The 20,893-nt window shown below is 36.4% G+C and overlaps 1 protein-coding gene across 8 annotated transcripts in view; it reads right to left on the bottom strand.

Annotated features, from left to right (window-relative positions):
* Window positions 1-20,893, bottom strand: part of sema5a (sema domain, seven thrombospondin repeats (type 1 and type 1-like), transmembrane domain (TM) and short cytoplasmic domain, (semaphorin) 5A) — a 404,793-nt gene that overhangs the window by 47,854 nt on the left and 336,046 nt on the right. For all 8 annotated transcript variants that reach the window (XM_073940463.1, XM_073940461.1, XM_073940462.1 and 5 more), the window contains one exon: window positions 12,534-12,759. In XM_073940463.1, the coding sequence (XP_073796564.1) occupies window positions 12,534-12,759 (226 nt within the window). The remainder of the gene's footprint in view (window positions 1-12,533; window positions 12,760-20,893) is intronic.

Raw genomic sequence — 20,893 nt, 5'->3', positions numbered from 1 at the left:
TCACAGCAGGAGGAACCCTCATCGACTCGATCAGAAAGTCTCTGAAGCGAAAAGGATAGCGTCTGCTGCGCCAGGTGAGCTTATATACTCAGTTGATTGCTTATGCCGCTCACCTGCGCAGGCTTGCGCTGCCAATTAATTCTTAATTGGCCCGTTCAATACTCTTTTAGACGAGTAGCTTCTGAACCGAACCTCCCAATGCGTGGATTTTACAATCAAATCCACTTATAGTGCTGAAGTTCCCCCCGAAGGGGAAATATATAAATATATATTATATATGTATATATATATATATATATATATATATATATATATATATATATATATATATATATGTATATATATGTATATATATGTATATATATATATATATATATATATATATATATATATATATATATATATATATATATATGTATATATATGTATATATATATAGTTTCATATTCACAACACAATTCTTGAGAATTTTTTCGGGAAAACTTAATTTTTTATGTTCAATTCACTTAAATTTGTCAAGTTAGTTAAATCAGTTTGTGTTGGGACAGGATAAAAAAATTGTGTGGAACCCTGTATTTTTTTTTTTTTTTTTATATTTAATACTTGTAGTCAAATAGCCTTTGCCATAACATGATGCCTTACCTTGTCAGCACCACTCAGAAATACAATATAAAATACATATACTGACTATGCAAAGCACAAGATCTGTGATTGGTCTGCTTGGTAGTGGTGACGAATGTGGGCATGGCCAAAACCCATTGGAGTCTAGCGAGAACGGTGGCTTGAGTGTTAAACGAGTCTTCTTTGAATATTCTGGTTTTGTGTTTATTTTATGATTAAAGTTGTTTAAGTTGTTGGAGGCTACTAACTTATCTAATTACTTACTTTACCTTGAACTATACTCTGTATAAAAATGAAAGCCCAGCACACTGTCTGCATGTTAATTAAAGCAATGCTGGGAATTTATTAAAAGACAAGATGACCGTCATGACCCATTCGTACAACAACCTCAAAAGACAGAAATTTCAAACTGTTAAATTAACTGATGACCATCAAGGTTTAAGAAAACATGGGTAAAATCTGTCAATGAAAGTGATGTTGTTATCTGACAAAATGCAATATTAAATTTGGCTTAATCTACTTATTATAATGAAGTAAACAGACGATCACTCACTAAATCTAAGTGTAAATAATGGCCAGCTGCTGTGATCATTTCTTGAATTTGCTCCTTAAAACAACAGTGGAGGTATCAAGGAACCTTATCTACACAAAGCTCATAAAAATCTGACACCAAATGCATTTCCAATATAAAAATGTCAGCCAGGACTGTTTCACAGATCTTTTTTTTATAATGTTGATATTAGAAAGAGAAAAAGGTTCAGACCTTAAAGACCTGACAACATATACATGAACTAAGCCAAGGTGACTTCCACAGGCCAGCTCACTCAGTTAGTCTTACAAGTCATTGTAAATGAGTACACCCTTTTAAAATTGTATATTTTTATTAATTTCTCAGTGAATACAGACAATACATTTTAGTGCATTTAAACAAATCTGATTTATTAAAAGGTGCTTTCACATTTGTAGTTCTTTCATTTGTTCCGGACCAAGAGCAATAAATAACACAATGCAGCATTTCTTTGTAGCATTCCGATAATATTCTAACCACAAACTAACCGCTCCAGGGTTTGTTTGAAAGTGTTCAAGTGTTCCTCTTCAAGGAGGTCTTTGTATGCTTTTTTGGTCCGCTTTTGGTGTGCAATCGAGTACGATTGTGAAAGTGAAAGCATGTTAACAAGCTACTAAGAAGAACTGTTTAACTGTTAGAAAAATTGATCGAACAGCTATCTAGGTTTATCTGTTATTTCTCTCTATAATGTAAAGCCTGTAATGTATAAGCCCACTGCCATGTATGAAAAAGTCTTACCTCTGATTTATATCTGTGACGATGTCTGTGGGTGTCATCATTCAAAATAAAGCGATGCTTTTTTCACGTTTAAGTTATTTTGGTCCATTTAGAAACTTTTCCATGTGAAAGTGAACTGCACCAAGAACAAAGTGCAACATAGTAACAATTTTAATCCCATTTCGGAACAAAAGAATTAATCCACAGGCGTGAAAGCACCCTAAAATAAGAGTTTGTTCAAACATCTTTAAGAACAAAAAAATAATACATTTATATTGAAATGAGGTATCATCAATGAGGTAAAAAACAAAAGTAAAAATCATTAACCTTGGTGTGAATGGACCTTAATCCACAAATCAATGAATTTGTTCTTGGCCCAATTCCAAAGTTAATGAAGTTGGATTGTGTAAGACACAATGTTCTGTTTATTATAGGTGTGTGCTGCAGATATATTATCTGCCACTGGATTTGTGAATGCTTTTTTGTAGTAATTTTTGTAATGTAATTTTTTAAAGCATGTGGTGTAAATTGGCCTAAATTCACAAAACATGACACAAACGACATTTATGGATTAAGGACAAAATATTACCATATTATATCTTATTTGATGCTCTGCTTCAAATTAAATTTAGTTTTGTCAAAACATTAGTTTCATTTCATTTATGGAAAAATAAAACAAACATAAAATTAGCATTTAGTTTTTATAATTCTAAATCCTTTTCTTCCAATATTTATTTGTGAATTCTTTTGAACAGGATGGAATCATCCATCCATCCATCCAGCCATCCACCCATCCTTCCATCGGTGAGCTCTGCAGATGAAGTTCATAGGTTTTTATCCTCTTTTAATGAGCCAACAGATGCTGAAAATACCACAAGTGTCACAGATATACATACTGTATGCCGCAAGTGTGTCATATAGCTTTTTTTTGTTTAATATTCACAAATGCTGGTCCATACTGGAAAAGTTCATCCTAAATTTGCCAAATTTTCAGAAAAATCAAATCAGTAAAAAAATAAATGATGCCTTAATTTTGTGATTCCATTCATATTTTCTGCATCACAGAATCATAGGACCCTAATATAGATATTTATAAAGTTATAGCACTGTTAATACGTAGCACTTTAGAGTTTGTACATGAACTCTATGTAAGAAGACGCTGTGCTTTATATCACCCTCTCTTTCACACAGGCATGGCTTACAGATTCAAATCGATACGGGCTAGTCGTGACGTGAGGCTAAATCTCGGCCAAGTGGCAGACCATTCATTTCAGAGCTCATCTTCCCTTGTGGCTTCACTGACATCAACACACATTTTTAGTGTGAAGGTGATTATGGGACCGGGCCTTCTCTGTATGATATGCAGTAAGTTAACAACTGTCCAAAAGCCCTTAGAAGAAGCATCTGTCATGACAGGCCATGCAGAGGTCTAGCAAGCCGCTTTAAGCTAAAAAATGGCTGAGATGCAAAAATTAATTACATCTATGTTGGATGTTTTATTTAAATGCATAACAATGATTCAACACTGAGGAATTGTATATAGAATTATATATAAATATATATATATATATATATATATATATATATATATATATATATATATATATATATATATATATATATATATATATATATATATATATATATATATATTTTAATCCTTCATCATTTTATAATGAATTATTTTATATTAATTCATCATTAAAATGAACTTAAATATAACTGAATGGAGACTGCATATGCTATTTGTGCATATACATTTAGTTTATTTTTATTTTGTTTTTTAATTTCTTGTATTTTATTTATATTTATTATTTTTTACATTACATACACTCGGGGCGATGCAGTGGCACAGTAGGTAGTGCTTTCGCCTCACAGAAAGAAAGTCGCTGGTCCAAGCCTCGGCTGGGTCAGTTGGCGTTTCTGTGTGGAGCTTGAATGTTCTCCCTGAGTTTGCTCCGGTTTCCCCCACAGCGCAAAGACATGTGGTACAGTTGAATTGGGTAGGCTATATTGTCCGTAGTGTATGAGTGTGTATGCGTGTGTATGGATAATTCCCAGAGATGGGTTGCAACTGGAAGGGCATCCTCTGCATAAAACATGTGCTGGATAAGTTGGCGGTTCATTCCACTGTGTGGACCCCGAATAAATAAAGGTACAAAACCGAAAGGAAATTGAATGAATGAATGAATGAACATTCACTCTCCAGCCACTTTATTAGGTACTGTACATACTAATACCAGGTTGGACCCTCTTTTGCCTTCAGAATTGGCTTTATTCGTTGTGGCTAAGATTCAATAAGGTACTGGAAATACTACTCAGAAATTCTGGTCCATATTGACATGATAGCATCATGCAGTTGCTGCAGATTTGTGGGGTGCACATCCATAATGTGAATCTCCCATTCCACCACATCCCAAAGAAGCTCTATTGGATTGACATCTGGAGACTGTTTGCGTACAGTGAATTCATTTTCATATTCAAGAAACCAGTCTGAGATGATTCGTGCTTTGTGACATGGCGCGCTATTCCACTGGAAGCAGCCATCAGAAGATTTGGTCAAAAAGAAATGGACATGGTCAGCACCAATTCTCACGCAGGCTGTGGCGTTGACACAATGCTCAATTGGTACTATTGGGCTGCCAAGGAAACATCCCCTACACCATTACACCACCACCAGCAGCCTGAACCATTGACACAAGGCAGGATGGATCCTTGCTTTCATGTTGTTGACGGCAAATTCTGACCCTACCATCTGAGTGTTGCAGCAGAAATCGATATTCATCAGACCAGGCAACATTTTTCCAATTTCTATAAATATATATTCTCATTGTATAGTAGTGCTGCAACATTATTTAACATAAAAAAATATACCAGTCATTTTTTTTTAAATTACATTTGTTTAGACATATAAATAAATGGAAATGAGTGAGATGATGCACAAAGAAAATTAACCCACTGAAAAACTCATTAGCCATTAGCTTTGTGTGTGGCATCTCTTAATAAATGTGTGTTGAAGATCAGAGCTTCACTGTAGAGAATGAGAGTCAATAAACATTGCCCACAAACACAATTTACTCTTACAGGGTTTCACAGCATTTCCGTCAAATACTCATCTAATACCTCGGCGCCACTTTGCCTCTCATAACTCACCAGTTAACAGCTTGTGTACAAACCACAGCTAGTTCACAGATGTGTAGCTCAATTCATTTAAATTAAAAAAATTAGGTGCAAGTGGTAGTGGGAGATTTAGTTTCAGCCTTAGGCTTCTGACTAAATTGCCCTTTAGTTTTACGCCCATGACACACATTGCTGACGTCAAAGAACTAGCCGTGAGGAAAATTTTCTGTATTGTTACCTCACATTGGCTGCATCTGCTCCTGTCTGGAACAAAAGCTGTACGTGAACACACAAAATAGATGACAACCAACTGAAACAATTACATACATTCTGCATCTGCAGATTTATGCGGAATAATTTTGGGAGTATATCCTAAATTATTACTTTACAAGCTGTATTATAAATAAATCAAATCAACATTTTCATTTAATAAGCCATTATTAAATGAATTCAAATTAATAAGCCATTAATAAGACTCAATGATTGGCTGAAAATCTGCAGATTTCTGCATGTTTAGATTCTGTGTTGGCCTATATAACTTTCACTGTATTTCACGCTTACCACAGAGGGATTCGCTCATGAAAACATGTCTGATAATTGGATAATCCATATAATTTCCACCAGCAATACTCAGCTCTGTGTGTCCCAGACTTTAGTCATATTTTAGCAACCTTGTGGTTCAACGCCCAGACGTGTAGTGTTCTCACAAGTACATTTCTGTCATTAAAAACTGCATCTTAACCTGATTACGCTTCAGGAGATGACACTGGTCATGCAGACATGTTTACCTATTATTATATTATTGCATACTCATTATATTATTTATGCAGATTTCTCCAAATTCACCCAGCATGCATTCGCAGCAGACGTTATGGGATTACATGTCTTACGAGAACTACTAAAAAAATAGTTTATTTACCATAGCAGATAATAAACGAGAAAATAAAATTGACTAGTCATTACTGAATAACATTATACAGTCTATTACGTATTAAATATATACATATTATTAAATATTAATATTACATATTAATATAAAGTGGTGGAAAGAGTACTGAAAAATCATACTTATGTAAAATTAGTAGTGCAAGTAGAGTAAAATTATCTGTTTTAATTATTTCTCAAAGTATGAGTAAAAAGTAGACCTTTTAAAATTACTCAAGAGTAGTGAGTAGCAAGTATTATACTGTGAAAAGCTGATGCATTTACATGTGATTTACATGTGTGTAAATGTAGCATTATGTAGTGCATTTAGTTATTGCCCAGCAGGCACACAACGTCATAAGATAATAATGGGTAATATTGGGTTAAATTTAGGTTGTAATGTCAGATGACCAAAATTCAATGTCTAGCCAGCATCTAAGGACAATGTCCGATAAGGTTAAAAGAAATTAATATTTGGTTGATTTAATGTTGTGTTGGAAAGTGACCAAAATCCAACGTCAAGCCAGTGATTTCAAATACTGATATTTTTTTTCACATATGACAACCAAAATCCAATGTCTTATAGACGTCATATTGGTAACACCCACACAACATCAAGCTGCAACATCATTAGACGTTGATGTTTTATTGTGTTTTAGGTTGCGTTGGAAAGTAATCAACGTCTGTTTAATGTTGAACATTGACGTCAGCCTGATGTTGAGTTTTGACCACAACCCTATTTTCATTCTCAAACAAAATGCAATGTCCCAGACGTTGGGGTACAATGTCAATCTAACGTCATGTTGACGTCCTGTGCCTGCTGGGTGTTTAAGCCATTTCGGTCATACAGTAAACATCCACCATCTTCTCATCAGTAACATACTGTACATCAAAATAGTCTCTGGGTCATTGTGTGTGAATCTACTTGGACACTTTTAATGCTCCCAATTAGTTTTGGGGATCTTGAGGTAGTTCATTATGATGCGATTTATCTTCTATGTGTAATTTGATTGGACAGGAATCACAGGACTGATTTTTCTAATGCCCATAGACAAGAACAAATAAAGTAGTGACTGCAGGATGAAGGAAAGTAGAAGAGTAAAAGTACCAACACTGCACTTAAATGTTACTCAAGGGAAAGTAAAAATACACATCTTTAAAGGGGACATAGTTTACCCCTTTTTTATGATTTATTATTAGTATTAAGGTTCTTCTGAGGGCCTACTCACACTATGCCATCCGTACCGTGCCCAGGCCCGTTTCCCGGATCGTTTGAGAAGTGTGAGTGCGCTGAAATGGGCTCAAGCACGGTTCACTTGGCCGGCCCTGGCCCGGTTGGAAGAGGTGTGCCTGAGTGCGGTTCACTTGGGCTGAACTGAAACTGAAAGCGAGATGTGACTTTAAAGGGACTTTTTCATATGGATTTATTAATCATTCTTACTGTTCACTGAACGCATAGCTGGCGCACCAACAAAAAAGCCTAGGACTGACTTCACAGAATGGGAGGAGGAATCGGATACACTAATTCTGGATGAAGTACAGAAGTATTCCTCTACAAACTTCCGTATAGACGGATCAGCAGAGGAAAATCTACTTCCTTTTGGGAGAAATAAGGCAGTCATTCCCACGACTACAGCACCTTTCCAAGAGAATTCTATGCATTTCAGCAACAAGTGCTGCGAGCGAGCGCTCTTTCAGTGCAGCAGGGCGCATTATAGTGGCTATGCAGGCGCTCCCGTCTGAATCCTGACACTGTAGATGCTATTTTATTCCTGCATTGTGCCAAGAAAAAATCAAACTAGACCTAAGGTCAGGCATATTAAACCAATTAGCCTATGTTATTTAGGCAACACATATGTTCAATATAAACTTTTGAGTTCGGTCAGCTGATAATTTTACATTCATATTGGTTTAGCCTATTCTATTCTAGACATGTTGGCCTCGCTTTTACGTTCCGAGGCTAAGGTTATTTTGCCAGAATTTCTTTGTCGCAACTGGCGTAGTATTTCGTTATGCTTCAAGTTTGAGGGGAATGGGGATAATCCTAAATCCATGCGTTATTGGGGCACTTGTCATACATGCACTTAGCCTGGTCAGACTTTATGTTCGCTCAAAGAGGGATGGCATATCTATTTTTATAATTTAATTTCTAATTGTGGGGGTGACTGAGCCTACAAGGCTTACGCCTGTTTCACACCGCAAGCGTCAGCGGCGCGTGAGCAGAGCGTGAGCAGCGCGTACGTCGAGCAGTAGCAGCACGCAGGCGTTTGCCTTTCACACCAGCTGCGTCTGCAGCGCGCAGCTCTTCGGCAGCTGCTGCAGAGATCAACCTATCTCTGTCTATTCTATCTAATTACCCATGTCTCTCTATATACAAATACACTTTTTAAACTTTTCATCTGCACCAAGGCCCCTCCTATGCTGTTTCTTTAACCGGCAAATGTTTATTTTACAAATTCTATAGATCAAATAGTGATGTATGCTTCTCAAGCTAACTTATATGAGAAGTGTCTACAGTCAGAAGACAATCGCCTGTGATATCATGTCATTTGTTTTTTATTATCAGGTTGCTGTAGACCTACTTATAATAATATTTATACAATGTAGTTATAATGATATTTATACATGATCAAACTAGTGTTACTTTCTCCGCTTCAGTGATGTCCAGCGGCAGAATAACAGCTCGTTGATTCATGCTCGTGCAGAGGATGAGACGGACAAAAGTAACCAATGCATGCCATTCTTTCACTTATTTTCGTGTTGTCAGATTCAGAGTGCAATTTGTGCAAACAGCTCCCGGTAGGAATAACTCGAGTGAACATAAAACAAAGCCGATTAAAACTTTCTTCAGCTGCACAGAACACAGCGAGCTCACATCATCCAGCATGCGTGTCGAACTACACTACCCACAATACACTTCGCTATGGACTACAATTCCCGTAAATATTCTATTTCCCCTCTCCTACAACACTAGTGTGCAACTTTAGCAAAACTGATACTAAAATTGTTTTACATTTGGTTTTGTAGTTCGGGCCTAAATAAATGTTTGTTGCCGTTTTAAATCGTTTTAAGTGAATTTGAATGACTATATATAAACCATTTGACATTATTAACGCATTTATTGGGTAAAATTGCTACTTTTTACTGTCATTCAATGTGTTTTGGTCATTATCAATGCACTGTCACTTTAATTGAGCGTGAGCAGCGCGTCAAAAATAGACCCAGCGCCGAAACTATCGCTGCACTGCTGCTTCGGCGACGCTCACGCCTCGCTCTGACGCGCTGCTGTTGCGTGCGGTATGAAAGCTCTAATCTGTTAACATGGACGCCGAAAACACACGCGCTGCTCACGCTCTGCTCACGCGCCGCTGACGCTTGCGGTGTGAAACAGGCGTTAGGCACGATATGACGTTTATATTAATTTTTTTTTTTCAACTGTTTGCCAAAGCATGCGACTATAGCCTATGCCTTTTTACTGCCTGTTGTTTCTTTTGGCATATAAATTGGTATTGTCTGATAGAGATATAAATAAAGGTTCATCTTGTCGCAGAACTGGTGTTGTTTCCGATTTCTACAAGCTCAATAACATCCACAGCAAAAAATAAAAAATAAATAAATAAAAAAAAGTCGAAAAACTGTGCCCATTAATTAGATGTGCAAGGCATCAGGTACGTTTTTGGGGTTGCTATGGACAACTACAAATGTAAACATTATTAGGCTATAATGTAAATGACTTATTATTCTATCTATTTACTAAAAAATAAAGTGAAATAGGCATTTAGTAGTAGGCTAAATAGCAGCATGTTGAAATGATGTGTCAATGCGTTTTCTATTAGGCTACAATAAAAAAAGTTGTATAGAACAGTGCGTTTAATTTAGACTATTTATTTACTTTTGTCCCTGTGCGCCGATTGGAGACGGAGTTCACTGCTGATATTCTGAGAGCTCGGGTGCTTCTCATTTCTTATTTGTGCATCCTCGTTTCCTTTCCTTGCTTTCTTTCCTCGTGTTTCCACCCCACCGGGATACGAGGGATGGACGCAAAGAAAAGAAGGACCGAGGAATCGAATCAAGTGAAAAGACACGTCCTCGTATCTTTAGCGTCACTTCAAAGCGTCGTCAATTAATGACTTGCACGTTTGGATTAACTGCATGTCTACATTAAAGTCATTCTCTATTCTATAATGAGCAATAAAGAAACATTCATTTAATAATAAAAAGGAATAAGCCATTCAAATAAAGAGCCCAATCAGCAGATGGCGGGCGGGTGCGGTTTTAAAAATTGGTCAAAAATGTTACTGCGGATGGATGGCGGACGGATGATGAATTTTGTCATGCGGTTGCGGATGAAATAATAGCCCATCTGCGCATCTCTAGTAAGCGTGCAGAGGCCCGATTGTGGTGAGAGTGCAGGCCGTCGGGGGAGACGGGAGGGGGGACAAGCGTGCTTTGGCCCGGTTCGAGGCAATTGTACCTTGTGTAAGTACGGCCTGAGTGTGCCAGTTTAGGTTCAGTTTAAAACACAGTTCAGATTTTTTTTATTATAATGTGTTAAAAAGTGTCATGTTGGAGCGTGTACACAGCTCGCTGTTTTAGGGGCGTGTTACTTCACATGAAAATTAGTTTCGGCTTCCCGCCTAATGTAACAAGTGGGCAAGCCAAGAGCTCACCAGCTCTGTCTTTGCAACAGACAGGCAGACAGAGAAGGAGCAGGAGTGAGAGGATCAGCATTCAGCCATACATTCACGACTCGGACACAGACAAATCAGAGAGTACAAAATCATTTGTGTCTTTGTTTAGTTTTACAGCCAACTGTGTGCTAGTTTTAAGTGACGAGCTTGTACACAGAGACTATTAACCATGCACAGTGACTTAACTTTGACTGAGGCACCGGATGCGCCGCTCGAAGCCGCGACACGGCACACAAGACTCTCTGTGGCACGGCAGAAACATGAAGTGTCCTGAATTGTCACGCCACACATTTTTGAACTTTTTTTTGCACCCCGACAGAAACCCATGCCCAGAATTCCAAAATGCATGGCGCTGCATCAGCGTCATGCCACGCAGAGCGGAGCTTCTGGTGTGGGACCTGCAGGCAAGTTTGTTATTTTATTTATAAGTTTGTTATTTTTATTTCCAATGCACATGAAGCAACGCGCTTGCACTTTTCCAGCTGCACCTAGTTAAGATCACAGGGAGCTTCTGTGAACGTGAGAAATTCAAATGGCTGAGGTTTAAGGTAGAAACAATGAAAAATACACATGTTTGCAAACTTACCTAAAGGTACAACTAATAATTCCAATTAGAGCGATAATGTGGAGAATATTGATCTTGTGTTGAGCCCAGTGAGCCTTGCATGTAAAAATAGAGCAAGGGTTTTCCTTTAGTGATTTGACTCACGCTGAAAATGGCGAACGTGAAATGACAAACTGAAGATTAGGTGACGCTAGCCTGTCAATAAATATTGGTGGGAGGGGGGCCCGCACTCCTATATCAAGTTGCGGTCGCTCTGAAAACCGCTCCAATTGGTCCACCGTTTTATGTTGTTAAATTGAAAAAAAGCACTGGGTGTGTTTATATCACCCCAAAATGACGGTCTATACCAGGGGTGGGCAAACTCGGTCCTGGAGGGCCGATGTTTGCCTGCACAGTTTAGCTCCAACACTAATCAAACTCACCTGAATATGCTAATCAGTGTCTTCAAGATCACTAGAAATCTATAAGCAGGTGTGTTTGATTAGAGTTGGAGCTAAACTGTGCAGGACACCAGCCCTCCAGGATCAAGTTTGCCCAGCCCCGGTCTATACACTATACTTACACACGTCTGTCCAAACAGCTTGAAAAGTAGATTTTTTTTTTTTTACCATAGTTGCCCTTTAAAACTACTTAGTACATTGCAAATCCTGAGAAAAACTACTCAATTACAGTAGTTTGAGTATTTGTAATGTGTTACTTTACACCACTGTTAATATATCATAATGGCATGTACATGTGTCTACCCGTCTTACGTCATATGTTGTATACGTCAGCAGGATATAACATGCATTTGGCCGCTTCATATGGCCAGTGTTAAACCCCTAGTTGCATATGGGTTAGTTTTACAGTAGATTTAAGCACTTTTGAACGCTTCAAAATAAAAGTCACTATCTATTATGTCTGACAGAAAAAAGCCATATACATAGAGGATGGTTTGAGAGTGAGTAAATTATGTTGTAATTTTCATTTTAGGGTGAACTATTCCTTTAATTAAAAAATAAATAAATAAATCACAGCAGCTGATCTGACTTCATTAGCATGTTCCTTGTGTCTGTCTGAGGCCGAATGCAGCCAAGAGCACTTCTGTTGAATAAGACGCCACTCCAAAAGCTGATGTATTGAGCCCACATAGATGAGAGAAAGAGCGAAAGAAAGAGAGAAAGAAGCTCTAGAACACATCATGTTGTCTTTCTCCTGATGGACAAATAGATCAAGTGGCTTTGCCTCAAAGTCACTGCGGGCTCACTTTATCAAAGAGCCAGATGAGAGCGGAGAAAAGGAAAGAGCGGGGTGACGAATGAAGAACGGAGACAGAATGAGATCTCACCGTCAGTGGAGCAGCCCGTGGAGCCGTCGCTGGAGCAGTACCTCATTTCGATTCGCTGTCGTCCAACTTCCAGCAGGCCGGGCTCTGGGACTCGAGCTTTACAGGTGTATCTGAAGCGCTGCTCGTAGTGGCCACCATTGTCTGAGATATTCACTGGGGTCCATGGGGTCCAGGGCGTGGTCTTCTTCAGATCCGGACAGGGGAGGGTGTTACAGGACTGGAATTCCTGTATAAAAAAGCAATGAAATATATTATATATTATATGAAGTATATTATATGTTATACATTTACACAGTTTAAAATACAGATTACTTATATCCAGATTAAATATACAGTAGTGAAAATTTGAAGTGGATCAATACTTATCAAAGTTAAAATAAACAAAACCACACCCATTTTAGTAGGATAAATGCATAATTAATATATATATATATATATATATATATATATATATATATAGCAATTTATTGAGTATGATATGTTAATTTGTAATATTTATACCCAGTAATATGTACAAAGTACACTTGAGACTCAGAAAATGCATCTCAGAAGTTTTCAATTGGGTTGAGGTCAGATGATTGAGCTGGCCACTTCATTATCTAAACTCTTTTTGCCTAAAACCAAATTGTTGATTGCTTATACTCATCTAAAGGCTGGCTTGCACTGTGAAATTTTTTTTTTATATATAATCCAGAACAATTGCAGCATGTCAGACTGCACGAACATAGCTCCCATGTCACACTGTAAGACCTCAGCTGTCATAAAGTCAGACTAAACGACAATGAAGATGAATGACAAACATGAAAGAAAAAGGGTCCAGAGTTTGACGTCATCCACCCATGACATTTTTACCATCTTGCATTCTGAAATGATTCCTCACAGCAAACGTAAACAATCTGTAGCGGCAATTTTGCACACGGCATGTCTCAATATTAACACCAGGAAGCAAAAAACTGTTTTAACGTTTCTCTGTGGTCATTTAAATTGTTGCATGGATTGCGTCTTTAAATTGTGAGCTCCTGTTGGTTCTTGGATTGACGTTTATCGCAGCTGTTGTCACATTGCTGAAAAGTGTCTGAAATCTTTTGACACTGCCAGAACTTCATCGGAGGAAAAATCTGATCGCAACGGGCTTTAAGCGGCTGTAAGTGAACATGTCAAACCAACGATCAAAGATCACAAATTTTAGCTTATAGGATTTCAGTAATCTTTCAGGATTTCCTAAATTTGTCTCAGATAACAAAATCGTGGCTGAAACATGAAACACGATAAAAACGGTTCACAGTATAAGCAGGGCTTCAGTGAAAGACTCATTTCAAGAGCATTTCCTCTTCTACATATTCAAACTATATAAACATTTACATTAAGAACATTTACAATAAATTATAATAAATGCACATACATTATACTGTATAACATATATTCCAAAAAGTATGATTACATATACAAAACCTAAATATGTAAATATAAAATATTAGCTATAGATGATATAGATAATTTAATAAATATGTGTTTTCTAATCTTATAATAATATGAAAATATTATTAATATATGTTCCGCAATTTAACATTTATTAGCAATTTGGCTGAGAAAGTTCTTTGGGGATTTGCTGTGATTTTGCAGACGCCTATGAAATATTTCCATCGTTCTCTTTGCTGAATGTGGCAAGTCGCAAACAAGTCAAGAAAAGGTCATTGATCAAGTTTAATTTATGGCCCGTGAGGAGAAAAAGCCTCTGAAATATGAGAGAACAAATAAGGAAGCACATCATGGGCAAGCTAAAAGGACATTTTGAAAAGAATGACAAAAATCGTTTCTGACATGGGACACTTTCGCCAGCACTGTCTGTCCCAGATCACCGGTGGCTAGCGGCAAATCTAACCTCATAAAATCCTGATTGTTTTATTGCATTTCTATAATTGATACGACATTGCTCGGCTCATATCCTTGATCTGTACCAGCAGTTATGAGCTTTCAATCCTTCGATTTATGATAATCCAGAGCATCTTCTCAAAGCAGCGTCTAACACTTGAGGCAGTCAGTTTCATGTCCTGACACCTTAATAAATTGGCCTGAAACAAGGAGCTATAGATTTCCTGTAAATCATATGTGTTCATTTGGCGAAGTGGGGAGCTGTGTCCATTCCTGCCACGTTTATTTATGCTTAATAGACCTTGAATGAATGCCAGACCTTGGCAAAATAAGATAAAAGTGCTTTTTGTTCATCCGTCAATCTGTCAGACTGATGTGAAGCCTCCAATCCCCCTTCTTCACCTCTTTTACTCAAGGACAGAGAGTAAACATACAAGGTGAAAGATACAGAAAAGTTCAGCCCATAGTTTGACACACACTCTGACCACCTGCTTTTGTTTTCACATTTTCTTTGTTAATATTTAACGATGGTAAACATCACAGTCAAATCAGCTGACTATGCGCTTTTTTACTTCACCGAGCATCAGACAGTTTTTTTGCAGTGTGTTTTCTTAGAGACAAAGGAGAGAGCCCGGGTGTTAGTGTTGTGTTTGTGTCTACGCATAGCGAATGTTCATGCTAGACTGCTCTTTCTCAGAGCACACGAGGTACACGATAATTGCAAGTTTCCATTAACCACCCAATGTCTGGATGTCTCTGCAAATGAATAGATGACAACTATACAAGCTGTAATGTGTCTGCATGGTTATGTAAACATGCCATTTAAATATTACAGAAAATTGTGCATTGCTTTAAGTTTCTTTCCATCACTGTGAGAGATAAATATGATGAAAAAAATGTGGTTTAGCTATGCAAATTTATGCCGCTAAGGAGGTGCTATGAGCTATTAGCAATAGGCAGTTGCCAGGGTAAGCTGGGTGGTTGCTATGGTGCTGTATGATGGTTAATTTACTAGATCAGTACTGGTCATTATGATATTCTGGCAAATAGTAATGCTTTGGGTCACTTTCCAATGCAAGTCTAATGGTTATTTTCTGATTATGTAACTGTGCAGAAAACTTTAACACTTCCTTTCTTTAACACTTCAATTGAAAACTTAGATTTCAATTTGGTTAGGGTCAGATGATTGAGCTGGACACTCCGTTACCTAAACCCCCTTTGCCTGAAACCAAATTGGTTGCTTGCTTATGTGTGTGGAGTAAGCAGAAAAATTTAACACTTTCTCTACTTTTCATGTTGATAAAAATGTAAGTTATGAAGGTACAGTAGAACTATTTTTTAAAGAAGCCATAATTTTTGCCACTCTTTCAGGCAGGCATTCAGAATATATATACATACAAGAATAAGATTTTTGGTTAACGATTAACTCATTTAAGGTCATTTAAAATTACATTTGAATTTTGAGTTCTTATTAGTTTGAAATGATACATTTACAGTTCTTTCAGTACCTTTATTGTACATATTTAATACTCTATACATTATTTATTGTTTCAAAATACTAAAAAGTCAACAAAAAGTCACTTTGTTAAACTGTAGTTAATCATTGTAGAGACTAATTTCAAAAAGTCTATGTTAATAGAAAATACCAATCAATCACAAGCTATTTTACAATATACATAGAGAATTTTTTGGGATGTGAAATGTTTTATGTAGCAGTTTAAAATATATTAGAAAGAAAGGAATGACAAAACTTGAGATCAGCATTCATAATAAAATAAACCTTTTTGTGTTGCACATTTACATTCTTGAAGAATAGATGGATTGTAATGAATAATACCTTCATTATTATAGGAAAGAAAATTGTCTGATCACATTGAAAAGTAATATCACACCTCTCAACAACAACTCGCAGGATATGAAACAGCACAAATAGTGTGTGTGTGTGTGTGTGTGTGAAAAAACAAACACTCTGAAAGTCTTTCAGGTTTCCAATACAACACCTTACAAGCAGCCGTCAGAAAATTCATAAACTTTCATTTGCTGCAAAGCATGACTGCAAAGATCTCTTTTGGAGGGTATTAAGGGAAAGTGATAATACAGCAGAATGCAGTCAAACACATCAGCCTGCTGTGCTGACGCTACACTGCTTTCAATGAGGTAGTTGTTCACAACAGCTGGGCGAACGCACACATATGGGCAGCAGATCATATTGGTGATTTAACACTCACTGATGTGGCGATGCGTGTGCTGTCTCATTATTTTTCTACTGGGTCTCCAGTGATTTCTGGATTTTGAACATTTGACACAACCTTAACTGCTCAAAAAGTGATGATGTTACATGTAGATAGTAACTAGCCTTTTTAATTGTTTATTATGACCCCCCCTCCCCCCTCCTTTGTCATTATTATTCTACTAACATTTTTCATGAATTACTACACACTAAAATTAAATGTTGGGCTGTTTCAACGCACATTTCCAAATTTGTTAAATATGATTAAACCGGGTTAAAGCTGGAGTAAAAAAAGTGTAACTAATTGTAACTGTTAGAATAATTTATTTGACCTTTAACAAGATTTTGGAACAGTTTTGGGGAAAAATGTAGACCTTGGAAACATATGAAAATACTTATATATTTCTATTTTTTCCATATATAAAGATATGGGGAAAAAGTATGAGAGAAAATTCTTAATTTGCATTTGTTGTGATTAAAAATTGGGCTTATTACATGACATAATAACTTTGATGTAATTTTTGAAAAATTTTATTGTTATATTTATTAAATGCAAGTATATTGTTAAGTTTAAACCCTACTAATCTTTTTAAAAGTGTTTTTATATTTCTAAATGTTTATTTACTTACACTCAAAAAACATGTTTGCTTTTAATTCAAAGTACTCATAAAAAAGTTAAAACAACAAAATTCTTAAGTTTTAAGTTTAATCCACTTACATTTATAAAAAAATAAAAAGTTCACTTAATTTCTTCATGTTGTCCTAACTCAAATCAATTGTGTGGAACCCAGCATTATTTACAGTGTGCCTTTTTGTTAAATGTATTTTTAGGTAAATAGATAATTTTATAATAACGTTTTTATTTTTATGTTTATATTTGTCAAATGTTTTAACCCCTTTATACTTTAATACAATAAATTAAAATACACAAAAAAGTAGCAAAACTGTAGCTAACAATTTATATGGGCTGAATTTAAAAAAGCTAATTAAATTTAGTAATGTTTAACTTCATTTGTTTTTTTCTTCTTCTTTTTTTTTATTCAGCCTATATAACCTGTTTGCAACCATTGACCTTAAAAAAAAAAATTTGTAAACCCAATGAATAATTTTTTTTTCAGTGTATTATGGCTGACAATTTGGTCTTTTAAATCAAAATTGAGACACATTGACAAAGTACAGTATGACGCATTCAGTACCCAATTGCTATACCTTGACTCATCTTGGATCTTTACGTTGTTTTATTAGGCTCATTTTACAAGTCCCCTACTGTTAAACAGATGAGTTTTACCATTTTATAATACATTAAGCCTGTCTGATGGAAGCACTTTTAGCTTAGCTTAGCATGGATCATTGAATTGGATTAGACCATTAGCATCTCAGTCAAAATTGACCAAAACGTTTTGATAATTTATTTAAAGCTTTACTGTTCTGCAGCCACAACATTGTGTACTAAAACCAACGATAAATGAAAGGGTTTCCAGACTGATAAAGCTATGAACTTGACTCTTATTTTGCTATAATAATCAAGGAACTTTGCTGCTGTAGCTGCAGCAGATGCAGTGATATATGCAGCACCTTCAAATCTGCAAGCTTCCATCAATATAACCATCATGACCCTTTAAGGCACATGGAATCGGTCTTTAATAAACTGACCAGACTGAACCTTGCTTTGCAGCCAATAACGATGTTACGCGCGGATAATAACACAGGCTTTCAGACCGTTTGCTCATCTTCCTCCCCCTCCATCATCACTCATCCTGTTCACGTTCTTCATTCCTACAATTCTCCATCCATCTCACTTTATCTACTTCTTCCCTTTCCTAATTCTCCATTGTTCCATGCTTGTTTTTTTCCGACCAACATCTATTCATTATCCCCCTACTCTCTCCATCTCCAGGCTCCAAGTATATTTTTCATCCTCAAATTTACTGCATTATCCAAACTTCTTGTCCGTCACTAATGCATTACGGGTAGTGAAGCAGGGATTAAGGGATGCCCTGTGCGCAGCTTCGGTCTCCAGGCATCTGCTGACTAATGAGTAAATCCCAGCCGCGCTCTCTGGTGCTTTCTAACATCATTACATTCTTTTTACACTCACACACAACTCTCAATCTTTTGTGTCCACAAAAAAAAAAAAAAAAAAAAAAAAACTAGCGGATCAGCAAGTATGTTCATATCAGCTCATAATTGGCCTTTCTACTGCTCATGTCTTTGACCCATAAACTTTGAAATAATGGTACAAAACCACTACTGGGGCAGTGCCTTCTCAAAAGGTATACTTTTGTACTTTTTTGGAACTAATATGTACATTTTAGGTACTAATACACACCTTTAAGATACTGATATGCACCATATTGCTACAAATATATAATATTTGCACTGCAGGCTCTTCAGCTATGTGTATCACAGCGAGCAGAAGACTAAACTGTAGTTTGACAAATTATGTGGCTGCTGAAACACATATATTTTGAGACTTGTTTTAGGTAAGTTGTTTAGATATAGATATTTAGCACATATCCTTTCTTATGTCTCTATAATTATTAATAAAGTTAAATGTGTAACAGTCCAGATCATATGATGACCCGGTCATCCTACTTTAGAGTAAAACTGGAATAATATGTGTGTAATTGCTTTTCTATATGCCAAATGATTTGTTTTCTCAGGATCTACCAAGCCCGGTCAGAGGTCATGGAGACCTTGAGTGGACCTGGACTTTTAAAGAATTGAAAACAACTGTTCAAACAATCTTTTAAATTAATTTCTTTGTTTGTAAGCTGCCAGTTTAGATGTAGATTGTACCTGTTTTAACCAATTTTGATAAGATGGCTAAGCGTACACTTAGCCTCGTTAAAGAAACAGATTGTACTTTGAGTATGTGTGTGCTATTCCTTTGTGGACCATTTCACAGGTCTGGGTACAGCTCTGAACAGCCTAGTGGCTGTCTGACGTTTGTATGCTTGAAATATTGAGATATCATTCAGAGTTGTACACACACACACACACACACGCATGCACGCAGGCACGCACGCACACACACACATGCACTCACACACATTCACACACACACACACACACGGGCATTTTCTTAGTCTATCTGTGTTTAAACAAATCAGGTTGAAACACCTATACCGTATATGTATGACACAGTTAATGAAGTTATGTAGGCAGTAGATCGCAAGCTCACAAACGCATTTAAATCCATAAACAAAGCAGCATGCATGGCGTTTTCAACGTGGTTTTAGATGTGATATGAGAATATAAAGAGCTAACCAGGTACAAGCAGTTACCAGTAACAAAACAACAACAATTATACTCTTATATAATTATACATTTATACTCTTATACAATATATAATTGTTGTTGTTTTGCTTATATGTTATATATTAAGTTATATTTTAATCTAAAAAATAATAGTTATAGCTATACAAAGTAGATATATTAAGTGCTATATATTTGCACTTATTATTATTGTTATTATTATTATTATTATTATTATTTATAACAATATTTATATATTAAATTAGTTATTTTTAAAATCTTTTTTGGCAAATATATCATATTTTATAATTTGAAACATCTTTTGAATTTACATATTTTTACCATATGAACCGCTACATACACCTAACTCCACAGAGAAACAAAGCCTGCTGTGCAATATGTTTTACAGAAAACAACAAACTCAGCTCCATTACACAGGTGTCACTGATTGCATTCATTACCAGCGGTTCACCTGAGACACGCAGGTCTGGACCACCAAGACAAATCGTCTCAATTATTAGCACAGAAAAGCACACAATCAGTCAGGCGGGACCTCAGAGCGCGATACACTCCATCAGGGGGGTATAATGAAAAACACTGTCATTTGGGAATGTTCAAAATCCCTGGAGAAAAGTTGTCTCTGTCTGACCAAAACGTCTGAAAAATGAATACTCACCGTAGCGGAGGTTTTTATGGGGCCGAGGATAGATTTATGGAAGTAGTTTGAAATATTTTTGAAAGAAATTAATTAAAAACATCATAAAAGATAAAACTTTCGAGGTCTTGTATTTAATAAGGTACACATAAGCCTTTATTTGATGAGAAATAAAAGGGACTCAATTCCTGGTGGAATCTATCAAACAGTGTGCACATTCTGAGTGTATTTTGGGAGATGTATTAAGAATAATTGCGCAAATGACCATGCTGTTTTGTAAAACCATTCAATTGGAGGTTGAATTAAATTTTAGTCATGCTTTTCACTATTGACCTGAACTGAATA

This window comes from Danio rerio, chromosome 24 (assembly GCF_049306965.1).
Source record: "Danio rerio strain Tuebingen ecotype United States chromosome 24, GRCz12tu, whole genome shotgun sequence".
Taxonomy (NCBI): Eukaryota; Metazoa; Chordata; class Actinopteri; order Cypriniformes; family Danionidae; genus Danio; species Danio rerio.
This window is presented reverse-complemented; position numbering and strand designations above follow the sequence as displayed.